At 39.4% G+C, this 20,544-nt stretch overlaps 1 protein-coding gene across 1 annotated transcript in view; it reads left to right on the top strand.

Annotated features, from left to right (window-relative positions):
• Positions 1 to 3,731: 3,731 nt before the first annotated feature.
• plpp4 (phospholipid phosphatase 4) overlaps positions 3,732 to 20,544 on the top strand; it is a 101,373-nt gene continuing 84,560 nt past the window's right edge. The window contains exon 1 of the mRNA XM_058378537.1: positions 3,732 to 4,394. Coding sequence (XP_058234520.1) covers positions 4,306 to 4,394 — 89 coding nt within the window. The 5' untranslated portion in view covers positions 3,732 to 4,305. The remainder of the gene's footprint in view (positions 4,395 to 20,544) is intronic.

Genomic DNA, 20,544 nt, shown 5'->3' with positions numbered 1-20,544 from the left:
TCATTTATTTTGCAGCCATTGTTTCATCCTTTTCTATGTTTCAACCATATTACCTTTCATTTAAGATGAAACCTGGCAGGTTTGATGTGTTCCGTATACATTTTTTTTTTAAAAAAGGGGCAAAATCACACATTCATACATGACATCATTGCACTGATACACACAAAATGTCAGCAAATGATTTTAAAAATGCTGAGACAGTGAGGCTGGGTATAGTATGTGTCTTTGCTTTAAACCATTCCAGTGTATAGCTTGGTTGTAAACCCATCTCTAACTGGCATGGGTCAGTAGAGGTCACACACTCTGGTGGAGGAATGCTCTTAAGTGGCGCCTTGTCAAATACTCTTGTTTTATGATGACCTCGTTGGATAGTTGAAGAGTGGCTTGTCATTGTGTTCAAATACAACATGATTTCTGGGCACTTTCGATACTTTTAGTCTAATTCCTAGCTGATGGGAATTCATCCGGCGTGAATTCATGAAAGGTTCTTCTTGAGAACACTTTCCTTGTATAAGTGACTTGTATAAGTGTCAGCATTAGGTGATCTGGTTGGCTGAGGTTTTACAGGAAAACAACAAGCAGCTTCAGAGCTTTAGCTTCGCTCTGCCCTTGAATCAAGAGTTTTTTAACGGTAAGAAAAAGCTTTACAAGCAGCAAGGTAGGCGAAATAATCTTCATTAAACTAGACCTTGTATGTTAGAACAACTTGTACTAAATACCACGAATGTCCCCTTTTTGCCTTCCAAATAAAGAAGAAAGTACTCAGCATTTCTAGCTGCATTTGACACAGTTGTACTTGTCACTGTGACTTTGAATAATCATGCTACTAACATTCATTCAAACTGACCTGGAACTAGTACACATCCTCCACGAGTTGATATTACATTCCCAAGCAACTAAAATTGTTTCTGACTTACTCAAAAATCTTCACAGCGTAATTTTTTTTGTCGAAACTGCATTAAACCTGCACATCAGTTTAATATTACTTTATAGCCTTTATAGTGAAAACAAAAAGCTATATGGTGTGATGAAAGAAGCTCTATTTTTGGCGTGCATTAATTTATGGGTGTGATCCTTTGATGTGCTTTATTCCAAGGCTTCAAGCGCGGCACTCCAAGCGCATGTTTGTACTTTGAGCTTCCTGTGGAGGATACTCCTGGCACTGACTGTAAAAGAGAGAACGGATGAATCACTTTTGGGAGGTAACGTAGGAGACTGGGAGCTAATCTTAGGCGAGTGGGTGGAACCAGGAACTGGAGGTGAGAAAAGAAAGTCCTATAAGTAAGCAGTTCTATACGTAAGCAGATCATATATATCTAATGTGCAAGTCTGTGAGGGAGCCGTAGCCTTGTGTGAACTTGTATGATGTGTGATAATTTAGTGTTTTATTCTACGACACTGTATAGTCATCAGTAGAAACATCTCGGGCACATCGTATTTCAAGTAATAAACTAATCTATTAATCCTTGTCAAGTTTCATCAACAATTATTCATTGGAAGTGATAGAAGAGGGACATTCATTTGGTTCATGCTCATCTTTGAGAGCTCTGGGATTTGTACTACAGAACAAACATTTTAATGCTGTTTTTATGACTTTGCACATACTGTATTCTATAGGAGATCCTTCACAATATTTCTATTCATCCAAACCCTAACCCAAGTGCAGACTTAGTAAACTCTGATGTGTAGGATAGGGTCTTCTACCCTACCCTCATTAATACCTGTTGTTTTTATAAAAGTGGGGTTTGGGGAGCATATTGAAGGGATCTGATTTTGAAGGGAAATTGAAATTGAATTGAAAATCCAACACTGTCACAATGTAGATTATTGTTATATGTTTCAAGATAAGTGTCTTATTCATTTCCTGTCTGTGCCACCATTTGAATGGAATGACTTTAATACAAATCTTAATAGCTCAAATACTAGCCAACGTATAGATATTTAGGCAACATGGCATGAAAATGAGCACGGCTGTGATTTGTTGCATGTAATTGTAGCTAAACACAGCCATGCTGATATTCAGTATAAATCTGCAGAATTGCAAGTGTTCTATAAACAAGATATTAATATCAAACAGTCACTAGAGACATGTCTCTTTTAGTGAGTTAAAAAGTCACTAAAAGAGACAGTTTAGACACAATATGTCTAAATGGTCTACTTACACCTATCAGGCATTACATTATTAGCAGTGAGAGGTGAAGTGAATGACACTGATTATCTCTTCATCATGGCACCTGTTAGTGGGTGGGATATATTAGACAGCAAGTCAGCATTTTGTCCTCAAAGTTGATGTGTTAGAAGCAAGAAAAATGGGCAAGTGTAGGGGTTTGAGCGAGTTTGACAAGGGCCAGATTGTGATGGCTAAACGACTGGATCAGAGCATCTCCAAAACTGCAGCTCTTTTGGGGTGTTCCCGGTCTGCATGGTCAGTATCTATCAAACGTGGTCCAAGGAAGGAACAGCAGTGAACTTGTGACAGGGTCATGAGCGGTCAAGGCTCATTGATGCATGTGGGGAGCGAAGGCTGACCTGTGTGATCCGATCCAACAGACGAGCTACTGTTGCTGGTTCTGATAGAAAGAAAGGTGTCAGAATGCACAGTGTATGGTGGTCAGTGCTGTTTTGGCAGCAAACAATATTAGGCAGGTGGTCATAATGTTATGCCTGATGGGTGTGCACTCACTTTACAGCATGTTGGTTAGCTGGCTAACTAGCTGGCATTGATTTGTATATTACCATTAAAAGTACTTAAAGTGAAACTGGTGTCCTTTCTTCTGTTTCATCTTTATTTAAAGAACTTTCATATATTAAGTCAGAAGTTTGCAGCGTCTGTTGATTATATCAATAACGCTACGGTGGTAACTTATGTTATGACCTAGAGCCTAATATGTTCTGTTGTTGAACTTCAGGAAGAGAAAGGCTGTAGCTCTCTGTAGCTTAATATATATGAAAACGTCAGGAAATTTATTATATTATTACAGCAAAAAATTTGGGGAAACCCTGCTATGGTTTAGTCAACTATGTATTAATCATCCCTGACTAGGACCATGCTACTTTGCTTGAACATGATGTGTTGACATTAGAAGAGAGATGTTTTACAACAAGAAATGTGTTTATGAACAGAAAGTTTGGCGTCGTTTGCTAAATCCTGGCACAGTATAGAGCCCAGTCTCTCTTGACTATAGGAAGACAATCTGAGTTGAAGAATATCTCTCAGTATTCCCATTGGTGTAAGAACTCAGTGTTGTTCTGGCCCTCATTAGTGAGGTGCTAACAGTAAGCTAGCAGTGGTAAGGGAGTGTGAGGCGGTTGTGTTAGCACAACGTGGGCAATATGACGTGCTTGGAAGGAACATATGTAGAAAAATTACGTGATTAATTATAGCTTCAGAACAATATCCACCCACATCAATGTTTTAGTGTCCCAAAACATGAGTGAAGGAAAATAAATGCAAACTGGACTTTTTGCATGGGTCATTTTGTGTTCTAAATGTCCCTCAGTGATTTCTTCCCCTGTTAGGGCTGTGTAAAATATTCATGATCCTGTGCAAGGTAAGACAGGTGCTTGTTTGTTTGTGTGTGTGTGTGTGTGTGTGTTTTTCCTCCTTATTATTTATTTTCTTTGCCACGCTCTTGCGTCATCATGCACTCGGCGGCACGCGCAGGTTCGCGCGCGCCCGAGACTATATAAGCGCAGCCGCTCTGACTGCGCGTGCAAAAGTGACACACAAGCACAAACGCTCCTGTTGCTGCTTGAAAAATATCTGTGAGTAATTATTAACGTATTGTTTTTTTCCTAAGTACCGCGGTGCCCATGTGTGGGCTGAAAAATCGCTTTTATCAGTGTGTAGGAAGAGGTTGTAGTGAAGCAGAAACACGAAAGTCGAGCGCGTGCTGGCGTTTCCAGTGAAGCGCGAGCCACTTTACTGCCATGCTGCATCACCTGGATATATGTATATATTTTTTTTTCAATCCCTTGTCCTTTTTCAATATATTGAAATTCAATTAGTTCATGGGCAACATCTCTGGAACACATTATGGATTAAAGACGGACACCAAACGAGCTCTGAGGACCAACTATTATTATAAATACAGAGATATTTACAAACATTTCTTTTTTGCACGCGCAGCGCCCAAACGCGCATTTCCCCTAATTTCAATCAGCGTCTTATTGCGATGCTAAAGCAGTAAAGAACGACAACGGAGCTCAGATGACTTTCATGCATTTTTTGGATCACGTTTGCGTTTGCTGAAAGAGAAGAGTACAGAAAAGAAAGAAAAGAGCGGAAAAGAAAGCAAGAAGATCATGAAGATGTCTCCTCCCGACCGAAGGAAAAGCATGCGCGAGCTGGCGCTGGAGATCGGAATCCGAGTGCTACTCTTCGGAGTTTTCGTGTAAGTAGCGTCTCTTACAGTGTCTTAGCAAGCCGGTGCAAAGAAAAAAAGAAGATAAAAATGTATATAATAAAGAATATTTCAAAATATCTGGATTTGCAGAGAGTCTATCTGTTCATTTGGACAAGATCTGTGATCATTTTATTTACAGTTGGATCAGACAGAGCTTTGTAAATTTCAGGAAATGTAATGCATTTGGTGAACAGAGACAAGAGGGCATTCATGATGCACATTTTAACCACAATGACAGCACAGTGATGGCTTAAAACAGAAGAAATGAAGCTGAAGCCAGGTCACAAGTCTTTACAAGGTAGTATGTGTTGAATTTTGCTTCTGTGCATGAGTTAAAGATGAACAAACCACGTGCAAAATATATATATATATATTGAGAGTGTGAAGCAGAACAGGTCAGATCCTACAGTAAGAATGTTTTTGGATTGACATTGTGAATAAAAATGACACACATCACATTCATGCAGTAATGAATGAGCAGGCTACGTGGTTGAATGAATACCTGTAGTGTCTTGGATCTCATTTCACAGCGCTCATTTGTGGCCATTTTGCCTTTATAATACCTTCATAAGTTCAAATTAAGCATTAAAGCAGTCTTTAATAGGCTAGTCATCTATTTTTCTGAAAGGTCTGCACTGAAAGAACGGCCTTGTGAAATAGAACCGGGTGCCAAACACATTCTGAGCCGTATCTGAAATATTTCCTTCTTTTTTATTTATCAGTGGAGAAATTCTCCTGCTTTCAGGATTTTAACTGAATTCAGTGTACCTGGTGACCTAGTGATTAAAAACACCGCCCCCTTTTGTGTGTGTATGTGTGTCTATTACAGGAGTGATTCATTCGTTCATTCATCTTCAGTAGCTGCTTTATGACGATCAGGGTCGCACTGGATCCAGAGTCTGTCCCTGGAGGGAGGGGTAGTCTTTGAACGAGACGTTAGTCGGTCACACTAATTTACACTTAAGGGCAATTTAGAGTCACCATGTCGTCTATTAGCCCACTTTGGGGATGTAGGAGACTGTGGTGAGTTCAGGATTTGAATCAGGGAGCTGTGAGATTGCAGCACTACCCATTAAAAGTGTTAGATTCATGTGTGTTTCGTAGGCAGCCAATGTTTTTATATCTGATTGCACTTGCTTTCTTAGGATTGCACTGTCTTGCACCGTGTGCACATTTGCACACATGCACTTTGTGTACATAGTTGTGTGCTGTCTCTTGTCGCACCATGGTCCTGGAGGAACAGTGTTTCATTTCATTGTGTACTACAAAAGCTGTATATTGTTGAACATTTTTGGCTTGAGAAGCTATACTTTTTAATATTGGACTTAATTATGATGATATTCTGTGGGTTTTTCTAGGAAGAGTCTTTGACCAGCTGTATTACCGGGACACATTAGCCATTAGAAACAACCAGGAAACAATTCTGGACAAAACAAAACATTCTACAGATACAAAAAGGCTCAATTTAGCCTAAATGCTGAAGCCTCTTTCTTAATGTTATTAAGTACGATTTGTGTTCCCTCACCATAAAGGCGTTTCACATAAGCCGTAGATTTACCACGCCTTACTTTTCACTACTTAATCATTCTCCATCAGAAACACTCAGCTCTCGAGAAGAAAACACAAACCCAGTCCTCTCCACTTCCGCTCTGCCCTACTTACTGTACATGCGCACAAAATTTAATCCCATCTTTAATTTAAAGTAATGCCTCACCCAAAAGCGCCAAGGCAGTGAGCCTTGAATTCAAGCTGGATGACGAGAAGTGAAAGAAAAGTAATCACACGCTCGCATTAGCTTGCAACAGGCGACCATTTTTTCTTACGGGAGTAATGGGGGTAATTTGGGCCGACGCTGCTGGGTAAAGTGACACGTAACAAATCAAATTAAGATTTCATTACTTTTATCCAAATCACTTATGACATGGCAAAGCAAGCAAATAATTGGTTTCAGTAAATTAATTGGAGCAGTGATATGGTGCTGTCTGTCCACTGGTCAGTTTTGTCACATCTTTTGCCCCCCCCCCAAAAAAAAAAAAACATATTAAGTTTATTTTTATTTTTTAAGTTTCATTGAAAGTTCAACTGCATTGAGACGCTTGAGAGAAACACTAGATCGAGACTCTAAACCATGAACAAGCAATCGATGGACTATTCGAAATAATTTGGTTATACAATACTGCTACTTGGTCCTAGAAGGTTTTTTTCTTCATGTAGGCATGTAGTCAACATCGACTGTTGAGTAGAACTTACAAAATCTCTTGTGATCTACTCCTGAAATAAGAAAGGTATTTTCATCCGCTTTATAGGATATAAAGTTCACTATATTGCCAAAAGTTTTGGAATGTCTGCATTTGCATGCATATGGAGTTGGCCCACCCTTTGCAGCTATAACAGCTTCAACTCCTCTGGAAAGGAGTGTGTTTGTGTTTTAGTGGTGTACAGTGTTTTTGCAGTAATGCATGACTGAAAGATCAATTTTTTAAATCTTTATTGTTCAGTTAAATAAAGGATGAACAAAATCCTTGAAAAGTGCTTAAAAACTGGCTGTTAAGATTGTGTATCAGAACCTTTAACAGTTCACTTAACATATTAACTCCATAATTTGACGTAGGACTACAATAGCTACCAGGTGAACAGTACAGAGCTCACTTGCATCGAGTAATAAGAATGTACACAATAAAATAGAAGATTATATTTGGCAGATATTACAGAATAAATGCATACCCTCATCTACTTTCAGTTGTTCATGAAGCACTTTGTGATGTCTGAGTTTTATAGGTCCGTATAGTGGTCAGTCTGCGTGCTCAGGGAACCGCTTTGTTCACGTCGGGCCAATTATACCGGGCTTCCAAATAACGTGTGCCAAGAAGTGTCTTTGCAGAACGCTGATTCTGAGCCAAGAATTTGAGGAATAGTGTTTGACAGGCCAGTTGCACTCAGCGGACAGAAAGAGATTTGCTGAGCGCTAAGGAGCAGGCGGGAAAGCAACAGCCTTGACTCGAACAAGTTCATCGTTTTCCACTTCCATCTGCTTCCAGATCACTCAGCTCAGCGAGTAAAGCTCAAGTCGCTTAATTTCACTACCCCTGGTGTTTACAATGGTGAAAATAAGAGGCAGGAGCACTAAGGAGGCGAATTTATAGCAAACACACAGCAGAGATTTGTCTGAATTAACATTTAGACCTGATGATGTCTGAGGGAGGATTTGCCTCCATACTGAGACGCCTAGTATGTCTAACTGATAAGATTCTGTTTCTTTACCATTTTATTGCATAGAAGGAGATTTAAGTAACAGCATTTTATCCTTTTTTATATGTTCAGATGTAGTCAGGCATTTAAACTGAGCATGTTTGGATGTACAGTGCGAGTTGTATTGTACATCATGTGCATCATGTAGGAGCATGAGACGCTACTTTGCATGTAGTCTTTGTGCACTGTGTAATGAAATTATGGATATCAACTCAACTCGAGCTTTATTGTCATTCTTCCTCATACACAGTATACAAAGGAACCAAATGTTGTTACTAATGGACCAAGATGTATAGACTGTAAAACGGCAAGAGTAAACATTAAACATAACAGAATTAAGGAGCGATAAATATGAGGTAGATGTAATAAATATGAGGTAGATGTAATAGATGAGGTTAAAATGTAAGTAATGTAAGAACAAGAGTAGAGTGCGAGTAAACGAGCAAGATTCTTAGTTCTGAATATGATCACGGTTTTCTGGTGTCCTAAAAGTACTTGACCTTTGGTTATCATGATAAAGCGCTGAATTATCTGATTAAATTTAACTTCCTATTAAAGGCACCTTATATATAATATTAAATATTGACTAAATTAACTAAAGTGTAGTATCTACATATGATAAACACTTATCATTAGCTTCTCCTTAAATTTTGGTCACTGCACCACTGAAGTGTATTCTTTTCTTATCAATTTCATTTAGCTTTATTCTAAGCTATATATAGCTTCTCTATAACTTTATTATATAAGCTATATAGCTTCTCTAAAACTTTATTATATCTGAGTTGTGGGCATCATGTTTCTTTCCTAGATTTTTATACAAACTGAGTTTGTCTTTGCAACCGGCAACAAAGTGTCCCTTATGTCTCCCTTATGGTCTGGGCTTGAAGTAACTCAGTTTTGAGTCGATTTCACAGACTAAAATGCAGAAAAAATACATGCCCTGCACTTCCATTCAAGGCCACAGATTTCTCAGCTGGTTCTGAATGGAAATCTTTCATGGAGAAGCAATACACAGTATTTAAAAGTTTTGCATTTTTAAGGTTTCTCTTATAGAATGCATGCTTTACCATTCTGATGGATTTTTAGACCTATTGTGCTCAGAAGTCTGACCATCACACCCATATGTGTGACTTCCTCAAACCGGAAAGAATACAACTGTCTAGAAAGCTCTTTTGTATGCTTTATCATTAAGATTTCACTTAACTGGAGATAAGAGCCCTAAATCTGTTCCATTATGAGTGTCCTTGTGCACAAAGCAAGCTCTATGAAGACAAGGTTTTTCAGAGGTTGGAGTGGAAGAATTCGAGTGTCCTGCACAGAGCCCTGACCTCAAACCCACAGAGCACCTTTGGGAAGAACTGGAGCACCTGAGTGCACACCAGACCAAATCTTATCTTTACTAAAGTTCTTTTCAGATGCAAATCTCTACAGCCACACTCCAAAATCTAGTTTAAAGCCTTCCCAGAGGTGTGAAGGCTGTTATAGTAGCAAAAGAGGAACTAAATCTATATGAGGAATGGGATGTTCAACAAGCACATATGAATATTATGCCTAGGCATCCACATAATTTTGAGAAGCCACCTTATAAGGCCACCTTATATAGTGTGGGGTTTGGAGACAAAAAACACATTGAACATACCCCGTAATACAGCTTTCTTGATCTGAGATGTCTCTAAACCTATGCTAAGTATGAATATTGGCCTAACTTGCTTGACCCTTCGTCCTCCGTCTGGCTCTTGTAGGCAACATGGAAACTTCTAACGTCATTCTTAATTGAACTAATATCCACTTAAGTTAATTATCCAAGTTCACAAAGGGTACTGTTGGCATTTTAGAACTAGATAACAGGATTTGAGGAAGAAATAAAGTTATGACAGCTAACCTTTTATAATAAAGCCAGTTCTCTGAGAAGCAATTCAAGAGTAAATTATCTTCTGATCCATTCACTTTTGGAGGAAAGTAGGAGAGGAGTAAAGAAAAAGTAGTTGTTTCATTTTGTCCTGACTTTTTTTGTAATGCCAAGCAAATGTAGTCATCCAGGCATTATTAACCAGTTTCATTCATGCTTTGATGGTCCTTTTTGGCATACATGACTGTCATGTGCATAAACTACCAACCAGAAGAACCACACAGCCCCATGCAGAGCCTTACATGCAACTTAAAAAGCACTAAGAAAGAAAGGAATTCATTGTGCTATTTCATCAATTATTCAGTTATCTAATCAGCCAGGCTTTACCACACCTGCTGTTTTTATGTGGAATCTGCCTCAAGCACCAAACATTCAGAGGTCATCATTTGCCAAAAAACGCAACGCAGAGTACGTTGCTGCAGGAAGCATGTGATTTGTGGCATTTAAGCACTAAATTAGAGCCGGGGACGTATGATGCAAGCTCATGGCAAATGAAAATGGAGGTGTGACATTTAAAGGGAAAGCAAAGTAGACCAGTAATGACAGGAAATGTGAAGAACTTCAATCATGTGTCCATATACAAGCCTGATGTGGTGGTTTATTTTTGTTAATGGCCGCTTTTAAAGACCGGCTCACAGAACGGACTCAGGTTGTGCATGAGAGTTTAATCACTGCATTCATGACATCTGTAGTAAATATTAAAGCTTTTCACAACTGCTGTTTAAAGCATTTAGCAGTTCATGCTGAACTGATTTACAAAACCAGATACACAAAAATACAATTACACAATTATGACTTTTTTTTTTTTCCCACTAGGAAACATCTGTAGTAAAAAAAACCTCACTCTTAGCAACAAATGCAACAAAGCTGTTTTAGATCCATTGTCAGAACACAAGAGTTGTAATTGCATTTCGGTGGACAGCTGGAAAGAAAAAGTGGAGAGGGGGAAGCTTTTAGTTTTCTTTCTGAATGATTGAGATTACGGTGTGAAAACCAAAACTTATGTTTCTGCCGTTTGTCCTGTTCGGAAATTCCTCCGCTGAAACCATTCTGAAATATATATTATTGAGAATGTATTACAGTCAGTATTGTATTTTACGTAAGCCTTCTCAATCACTGCCCATGACGGTGTTGTGGTTTCCATGGGCTCCATTAGACATCATATGTAATTTCAAACAGTGGAGGAGAAGCAGCACAAATGCATCATTTTTATTTCCTTAAAGCGCACATGAATCTGTGATGTTTTTATGCTCACATGCAAATCGCATGCATTTCAGTGTGGAAGTGTGATCACAAGATGATAAATGTTTTCTCAACATAAGACATTTTCCATATTTCCATATATATCGAAATGCATTATCATGTAGAAGTAATAGTGTGTGTCATGGAAGAGAGCCTTAACAGAAAATAGCTGGTACCGTGATAAAGAGCTCAGAGGTCACGGTTTTGATCAGTGTGACTAGAGTTTGAATACATTTTCCTCAAATTTCTTTCTACAACGATCCAACTCTGTCAGTGCTAGAATGTTTCCAAATTGTTATTCCGTTCTGAACACTGTAATGATCCTGAACAGGACGTCTCCATGGTTATATAGATACGGTTGTCGTTCTTTCGGCTCCTCCCTGTTCGGGTCACTACAGCAGATCATTTAGTCCGCATGTTTCGATTTGGCACAGGTTTTATGCCGGATGCCCTTCCTGATGCAACCCTCCCATTTAATCTGGGCTTGGGACCGGCACTGAGAGTTAACTATTCAGTGGCTGGATTAGCGCCCTGCCTGGGAATCGAACCCGGGGCGTGGCAATGAAAGTATGGGATCCTGCCGCTGGACCACCAGGAGGCTACAGTTGGATAGAGTACATGGATGTAATTGGAATCAAACCCACATCCTTAGGTCTGCAAGGCTGTAACTAAACCAGCTAGTTCCTGCTAAGGCACTTACAGTCTCACACGAATGGCCAATAATTCATTATGACATTTGAGAAAAAATTTCTGACTTCGAGAAAGCAACTTTTGTTATCTTGATGTCAAAAAAGAAAAATCTCCTGGCCTTTTTCAGGACTTTTTACTTTGTCTGGAAAAAAAAATCCAGTGGGGTTTGTTTACTTTTGCTGGAGATTTTTTTTTTTTTTTAAGTAAAAATCGCAAGTATGTTTTGCTTATTTTCTTTGTCAAAAACAAAAAAGTGGCACAATGAATGTTTGTGCAGTTTTGAGCTCGGGTTTTTATCTGTGCCTATTTTATTCCCATGTTGGTGTGGGTTTCATTTTAGGTTCCTTAGTTTCCTATTAACAATTTCCAAAAAAACAGACTGCTAGGTGGAGGGTTTACGCTAAACACTTGCTAGGTGTGAATGAGTGTGTGAATGTGTATGTCCGCCTGGTGCCCTGTGTACCTAGGATCATCTCCATGGTGTGTCGGACTATTAAGGTGAGGTGGAAGCACTGAAATGGAAAAGTAATAGCTTTATGAGGTTGTGATCCTGTTTTTCAATACGTAGAATTATAGGTGAACCATGTTTATAATGAAATGGAAAAATCACAAGTGTAAAAATGGATTATGTCTTTATGAGCTTTGTATCCTAAATCAATTACTGTGGGCTTTTTACACGCTATAACATCTGCTATGCTGCAGCCCTTTATTAACTTTAAGTTGTTTACTACACCAGTATTTAAATGTGGGCACTTTAATGCATGCACCTAATGGTGGTATACTGTGCTTTATGTGCTTGGATATATTGAACGTATACAAGTTTTAATATTGATGATTGAGCAGAATTATACCAAAGGATTTCTTTAGGTTTAGAAGGTCTAGCTGATTATATGCTAACAGCAAATAAAACAACAGATGTACAACAAAAATGTATATAACCAACGAAATGATGCACTTTCATACCAACTTCACACGTACAATGTGCTTTAATTAGGTGTGCTCTCTGTAGGACAGTGTGTTAAGTAGATGGAAATTGTCTCTGAGAACACTGCGAGTTTCTGCAGTTTGTCTTGGCTTTAAATAATTCACACGCCGATGCTCCACTTCTGGTAAGCAACAAACGGTATCAGTGGGATTGTTATCTTCACATCACAGACTAGTTTGTTGTGGATGTTTTAATCCTGCACGAGCATTGGGAGAATCTCAGACAGCGCAGCATGGCAATCACTGTGGTTTTGTTAGTCAGAAGATGTGTCCCAAATCGCATACTAATGCACTATTCCACTGCATTATGTAGTATAAATAGTGCGAGTAGTGTTCATGCAGGAAAGTTCCATCTAGAATCACGGATGATTCACTTATTCATGCAAAAAAAAAAAAAAAAAAAAAAAAGAAGTGTGGAATGTTGGACACTTCATGTAGTCAACAGTTACAGCTTTGCTTATGTAGTGGAAAAGGTGCGGGGCTACAGGGAACTGTCGATGGATGAGAAAATAATATCAAGATGGCCGACAACACTTTGCTGTGCAAAACGTCTTACTCTGCTAAAGTTAGTGACATCACAGTGTGCACATTTGCCATCGACTTGGAAACTGCTTATCATGTCCAGTTTTAGAGAGCCTGAACCCAGTGCAGCCTCACTTTCCCATTCCTGGCTGAAAGTAGTGGACCCTGATGTGGTCTTTTGCTCTTGTAGCCCATCTGCTTCAAGACTCAACTTTTCATGCATTCTGAGATGCTTTTCTTGCGCACCACGGTTGTAAAGAGTGATTATTTGTGTTAACCTTTATCTGACCCAGTCTGACCTTTTTCCTTCTACATCTCTTTGTTGACAAGGTGTTTTTATCTGCCGCTTACTGGATGTGACTTGTTTTGTTCTTACTGGATGTTGTTGTTTTTTAAACTCTGAAGTCTCTTGTATGTGAAAATCCCAAGAGATCAGCAGTACCTTGAAACACTTAAACCAGCCCATCTGGCATCACAAGCATGCCAAGGTTAAAGTCACAGAGATCACACCTTTTTTCCCCCCATTTTGTGGCTTGATGTGAACTGTAGCTAAAACTCTTAATGATTTCATGTACTGCACTGCTGCCAGCTAATTAACTGATAAAATTACATGACTGAGTGAGTGTACACACGTTTATTGCACATCATTGATACTCTTGCAATCTGCAGTTTCTTCCACACTGAAAAATTAGACAAAGCTGAAAAAGTCAAAAAGCCAAATCCATCATAAGTTAAGAATGTAACAAAAAAGTTACCAAGAAAATCTCTCGGTGAAATGCAAAATCAATTCCGGATGTGCCAATGTTATGTAAGTATCCGTATACCATATGCTGAAATACCTCTGCATTTGAAGATGTGTATAGATTTGTCAGTGGCATAGTTCTCATAATACAGTTTGGAGTTTGCTTTCTTCTTTAATTCCATTCCATTCCATTGTCTGTACCGCTTATTTGATCCATCATCTGGTCACAGGGAGCCTGTGCCTGTCTCGAGCGTCATCGGGCATCAAGGCAGGATACACCCCCTGGAGGGAGTGCCAAGCCATTGCAGGGCACACACACTCATTCATTCACACAATCACACACTATGGGCAATTTAGAGACTCCAATCAGCCTAGAAGCATGTTTTTTGGATGGAGGAAACTGGAGCACCCAGAGGAAATCCACCAAGCACGGGGAGAACATGCAAACTCCACACACACAGTGAGCGGGAGCGAGACTCAAACCCAGGATGCTGGAGATGTGAGGCGAACGTGCTAACCGCGCTCTTCTTTAATTCTTCATTCTTTATTTATTTTTGGCCTGTGTGTAGAGATTTCCAGTGAAATCTCTGCTGGGTCTGAGGAGTAATAATCATGTTTAGGCGTACAACGTTGGAATTGAAGGCCGAGTCTCATTCAGTTTAACTGACAGAACAATAAAGCAGGGTGGCTGATGATATGAGTGTGATGCATTGGGCACTCTGTTGTCGGCTTCTGTAGTAGCCGCCATTGCTTCCTGGGACAAACATTACAAAGCTTGAGATTCACTTTCACATAAATATACACTACCGCTGAAAGGTTTGGGATCACTTGCATATTTCAGCTTGATTTCAGCTACAGAGGAAGACTCCATCAAGCCAATCCATCTTGTGGGAGATGCTTCAGGAAGCATGGGGTGAAATCTCCTCAGATTATCTGGAAAAATTGACAGCTAGAATGCCCAGGCTGTAATTGCTGCGAAAGGTGCTTTTTTTTTTTTTTTTTTTTGCTGAAGGCAAAGCTTGAAGAAAACATTCATCATTTCCATCACAATCATTATTTCTAACTCTGACATGTCAGCTTGTCCTGTTCTTTTGCTATATTTTCTATTCAGACTAATTTAGTGTGTGTTTCCTTGGAAAACAATAACATTTTTGAGTGATCCCAAACTTTTGAGCAGTAGTGTAACTATCAGCCATTCAGTTTTATTGTGAAGGTACTAGTGGTTATAACAAACGTCACTGTTTATAATACTATCAGATGTATCGGCATTCAAAGACAAAAAATAAAGCTGAATATTTGAAAGATTAATAATTTACTTGTAGAAGATTAACATTTAAATCACTCACAGGTGAAGGGAATAGCATTTATTGTCTTGTAACAGTGGCATCTATTAAGCTCTCCAAAACAGTGTTCCTGGTATGCAGTGTTTAGTACCAAAGAAAAGTGCTCTCGTGAAGGACAACCAGAAACAAGGTCATGAGTGCCCAAGGCTTGAGTAAGTAGTTGAGTGGGTAGTCAGAGTAGCCATGCTGACCCCTGCACACCACTGAAAGCACCTACAACGAGCACATGAGCATTAGAGCCGCACCCTGGTGTAATGGAAGACCTGGTCTGATGAATCATTGTGTGTGGACATCTGGATGTGTGTTGCAGCTGCAGGACAAATCACAGTGTTCCTTTTTATGTCAGAAACCTAATATATTAATATTACATTATTATATGGATGAAATAATTAATTATGCATTAGCTCATATTCACAGCATTTAAAATTAGTCCACATTCACAGCCTTCTCTTTATATCAATCTTCTGAATAATGGAGGGAAAAAATGATCTTGGTGACTTAACCGTTGTTGGTGCCTTTGTGACTTTTAAGTGTTGCAGAAACTGCTGACATTCTGGGATTCTGAGATTACACAGAACAGTGTGTTGTATAGAAACGGACACAAAAACATTCAGTGAGCAGCAGCTATACGAGTATTGATTGCAAGGTCAGAGAAGAATGGCTCAAAGTAACAGGAAGGCTAACTCAAATAAGCACTCTTTACAACTGTGGTGAGCAGAAAAACATCTCAGAATACATATGTCGAACCTTGAGCCAGATTGCCTACAAGAGCAGAAGACTTCAATGTCCATGCATCTTTAAATAATAATAAAAAAGTGTCCTAAAATGACATTACATGCAACAGTCAGTGGCAGAGAGTGGTGCAATAGCCATGTGGTCTACTGCAATATCCAGTTCAATCAGTTCCTTTTCAGTATCTGTAAGAAGTGTGTGTATGCACACGCGCACACGCACACACACACACACACACACACATTACAGTGCGGTGACATTTTCATAATGACACATGATTAAATACAGATTTTACATTGACATTCTCATTTCATTTCCGATGACCAGCAGGCTGACTTGACTTAAATGTATTTTATGCCTTCTCACTTACTGACAGATTTTCTTTCAGTTCATAGTCACAAATACAAAAAGTTGGACACAAAGGTTAGCTTCTTTATGTGAAGAAGAAAAAAAGCCCAACATCTAGGTTCAGACATGATAACATCAGGCTAATACTGAGATGGTGAATGTGTGAATAAGAAAATGGACAAAAGGTCAAGGGCCAATGATGGTGAATAAGACTCGAGTACAATTAGTGTCTGGGCAGACTCTTTACTCCACGTCTACAAACCGCATAATCAGCGTTAAAAATGCAGCTGAATGCCGTTTCGTCTGACTGTATAATTCAGTACCACCTCTGTGGCCTCTCCAAAGCCTGGTCAGCTAATTGCAGCATTATTTCCTATGGGAGATAGTTGCTGTTTATAAGGATTTTGAATACAGTAGAATATCTTTATTGTCATTACACAAGTCCACAGAAACTGATGCTGTGTCTCAAATGATGTACTACATACTTGCTCACTCACACTATGCACTATGTAGTCTATCATCAAGTGTATGAATTTCTGAAAAGTCTCTATTGGAACACTAACTTTATCTTATTACTAACTGGAAGTAGAAGCTGTTACATTGATACACAGATTTTTTAAATTGTTGAAAAATAAATAAAAAAATGTGAGCTGATTTAAGACATTTGCAAGACGTCTTGTCCACAGTAGTGTCTTCAGCTACTCCTATATTTTTTATACCTCTTCCTCAATGTAAGCTAAGCTGTTAGTGTTAAGTGCAAAAAATTCAACACTTTGTTTTTTTTCTTTTCTTTTCGGCATTATCCCGCTTTTTGAAGTGCACTTCCTGTTGGAGATTTCAGTGTGAACTCACTACCAAATGTCATGGATTAGTGCGTAAATATGCAATTTAGGACACACCAGAGTACATAACATTATGACCACCTGCATAACATCGTGTTGGTCCCCTTTTTGCTGCCAAAACAGCCCTGACCCGTCATGCACTGTGTATTGACACCTTTTTTTTTTTTACAGAACCAGCATTAACTTATTAACTTCAGCAGTTTGAGCAACATTAGCTCGTCTGTTGGATCAGATCACACGGGCCAGCCTTCTCTCGTTATGGCGTTATTATCTCGAGAATGTTATGGCTGATCGGTGTATATTTTTTGTGTACATAATTTTTGTGTACATCTGTAGCAAAGAAATAGCATTTTAGGCAGTAGAAAAACAAAACCAGTACAGTGCTGTAATGTAGAGATGGAGGCACATGGAGTGGATAAGTGTTATTCCCCGAGTGCTGAGGTTATCAACTTTATAGCAGCTGTCATTGTGCTGTGTTAAACGTGACAGTGACGGGTAACAGTTTCTTGTCCAGATGAGAGATTTAGAGTGTAAAGGTGAAGGATCTGTAAACAGCGTATGACGAGACACACAAGAAGCAGCAGAGAGATCATAGCAGAGCAGAGAGTACACACAATGAAAGGAAAGTGAACTTCTGTGTTACTGTGTAGTGTGCTGGAGTCCTAGTGCAGAATTTGCTCACCAAATCACAACACACCTCTGCTTTTGCATGCCTTTGAAACGTTAAACATCTCTATCCTTGAAATTTCAGTTTGTAATTGTCGCTGTTGTAAGAGGTCGCTGTTTTGTTGGTGACTGTGGAGATCGACTGAAGCAGAGGAATTACTGCCTGAGAAACTGTACGCTTTATAGATTGGGTTCAGTTGTTTGTCAGAGTATCAGGTGCTGAGTGAAAATGTTTGTACATTAAATGTCTGCATAGAAATACAGCCTGTCAGGACATACAGTATATGATATTTTTTTTTTTTTTTTACCTGACAAAGTGAATCTTATGGGACAGGAAGTGATATCCTTGCATCAAGTCGCACAAAAGTGACTGTTCAATGGACACCATCTACAAGCAGACAGTCTATTGCTTGCACTAAAGTCGATAGCTGAAATAAGCAAGCATTCCTTCAGATTGTATTTTAGGATTTTTTATTTCATCTAGTCCAAATATGGCACAGCAGTGGCTTAGCTGCCCTTTCATGGGTGCAAATAATGGGGGCGAAACCATGTATTCCTCTAGATATAGCCTAGGTGCAATTCTAAATATACCCACATTACCGTACAAAATAGAAACCATCAATACAAGCCAATCTGGAAATCTATGTTTTTAGCATCCGATAAAGAGCACAGCAGTCTGGTCTTGCCTCTTGTAAACTTTCTCACTAGTAGCTCAAGTGCAAATCTAGGTTTGAGGCAGCTAAATGTACATTCATGATGTCGCCGCATCTCACTGCCAACACAAAATCGATATCGTTTTCAATGTCCTTTTTATTGCTTGCGTTCCGAAACGCCAAAATAGGTTAGGTGATTACATTTGAGCGCTTCATTAGGAGCGGTTAAGGACTTGTGGAGCAGCAGGTGCTCTGCGCTTCATAATACAAAATATAATATTGGCAGCTGTTTTGTTTTAACACGTCGACGCTGCTGATCAGTCTACTACAGTAGTTACTGTTTTGTAAGCAGTGTTAGTGTTCTAGCCATCTGTCCTCTTGATGGTTAGTCAAGGTCATGGTGCTATTGTGATAGGTGCAAGGTATACAGAACATGAGTCACAATTCACTATTGTATGAAAGGATCTGATTTTCACGTCCCTGGTGGTTATTACAGAAGCACAGTTTTATTAAATTCTATTTTATAAGCACAGCGGTAGTGACAGCAGACACTTTTGCAAAGCAGCTTTCTTGAAATCTGGATGAATCCTTAACGAGGAAGCCAGTAGTGACAGTGGCGGTGGGAAAAACTCCAACATGAGAAAGGAAACCTTGAGAGGAACCAGATGCTCTTCTGGGTGACACTAGACAGTGAGATTATAAATCATTGCTCCATCACATGGTCTTTGAGATTCTTGGTCTTTATGATTATAGGAGCAGTTCTTCAGTGGGTAATATCACCTAGATGCTGTACACTGAAGATCTAGTGAGCATAAGCTATTTCTTGAGCAGCTATTGGGAAGTGCAGTCTTTAAGCATACCCATGTAGCACCATCCACAGCCTCCAGGCTCCCATGCTCACATTGCCGCGGCCCAGGTTCGATTCCCAGGCAGGGAGTAAACCCAGCCACTGAAGAGTTAAATCTCGGTGCTGGTCCCAAGCCCGGATTACATGGGAGGGTTGTTTCAATGAGGGCATCCAGAGTAAAACCTGTGTCAAATAGAAACATGCGGACTAAATGATCCGCTGTGGCGACCCCAAACAGGGAGCAACCAAAAGAACAACTTATTTCTTAGGGGAAAATTTGTTTTGCGATACAAATTTTAATCTAAAGAACTCACCTCCAGAATGAATTAAATTCGTATGCCGAGGTTCCACTGTACCCGAATGACCTACTGCTTCCACAGAGATTCTGGAGTATGGAACCAAAGGACATTTCCCTATCCTATAAGACAATGGGACAGGCATAACAGAGCTGTCAGAATAAAAAAAATGAAGGAAGGCAGTGTGTCGGGTCTTTTTAAGTGCAAGTGATTGCTATTAAATGTTGTGGTTAAATCATAGCCGATCCAAACAGATGTGGTCACATGACAGTGCCAACATGTCTGGATTCTATTCATACTACACATTTATATTGTAATCAGTACGTACTGTATCAGTAGTCCAGCAATAGCTATAGTAGGCTATTTTGCACATGGCCTTAGTGTAGCAGCTATGGCTTGACACATAAGCTTTTGAGAATTGTGAGCCAATGTGCATAACTAGTGTTTAAAAGCACTCAAAAAACCCCAAAAAAACCAGAAAAGTAATTTTGGATTCTTACCCTTCATTGCAGTCCGTTTCACCTGCCAGCCTCTCAGCTTCTTCCAGTTCTGCGCTTGCACAAATCAATGTCATTGACTCTTAAAGTCTTTTGGCACTTTGAGCGTCAGTAAATAGCTCACCTAATAGCAGAACTGCAGCAAGCACAATCGAGAGCGGATATCTGAGTGTAGAACCGTTCACTGCCTCATGTCATTTTGTTTCACACTTATTTGCTTCCTGCAAGTGAAATTACATACTCAAGTGCTTCTCAAACCACGCCGATTTTCTTGTAACGAAGACTTTTCTTCTTGTCGGAAAGAATATAGCGAGTTAATTGTATGGCCTGTAATCTGAATGATTAATGAGGAAAATATATAGAGATGCCTCCGACTGCACAGACACAGCATTTTCAGACTAGTCGAGAAGAGCGATTATTTGTGTTCACTGAAACGGATGAGTTAGAAGTAGAATTTATTGACTGAGAGTCACAAAGGAGGAAAAGCTTAGGAGGATGAGCCAACACTCACCAACAAGGTCATGTACATGTTAGTTTGACAAATTCACAAAAAACTGCAGCATTCAAGCTGTGAGC

The sequence above is a fragment of the Hemibagrus wyckioides genome, linkage group LG03, assembly GCF_019097595.1.
Source record: "Hemibagrus wyckioides isolate EC202008001 linkage group LG03, SWU_Hwy_1.0, whole genome shotgun sequence".
In the NCBI taxonomy this organism is placed as follows: Eukaryota; Metazoa; Chordata; class Actinopteri; order Siluriformes; family Bagridae; genus Hemibagrus; species Hemibagrus wyckioides.
Note: the sequence above shows the minus strand (reverse complement) of the source record. Positions and strands in the feature narration are given on the sequence as shown.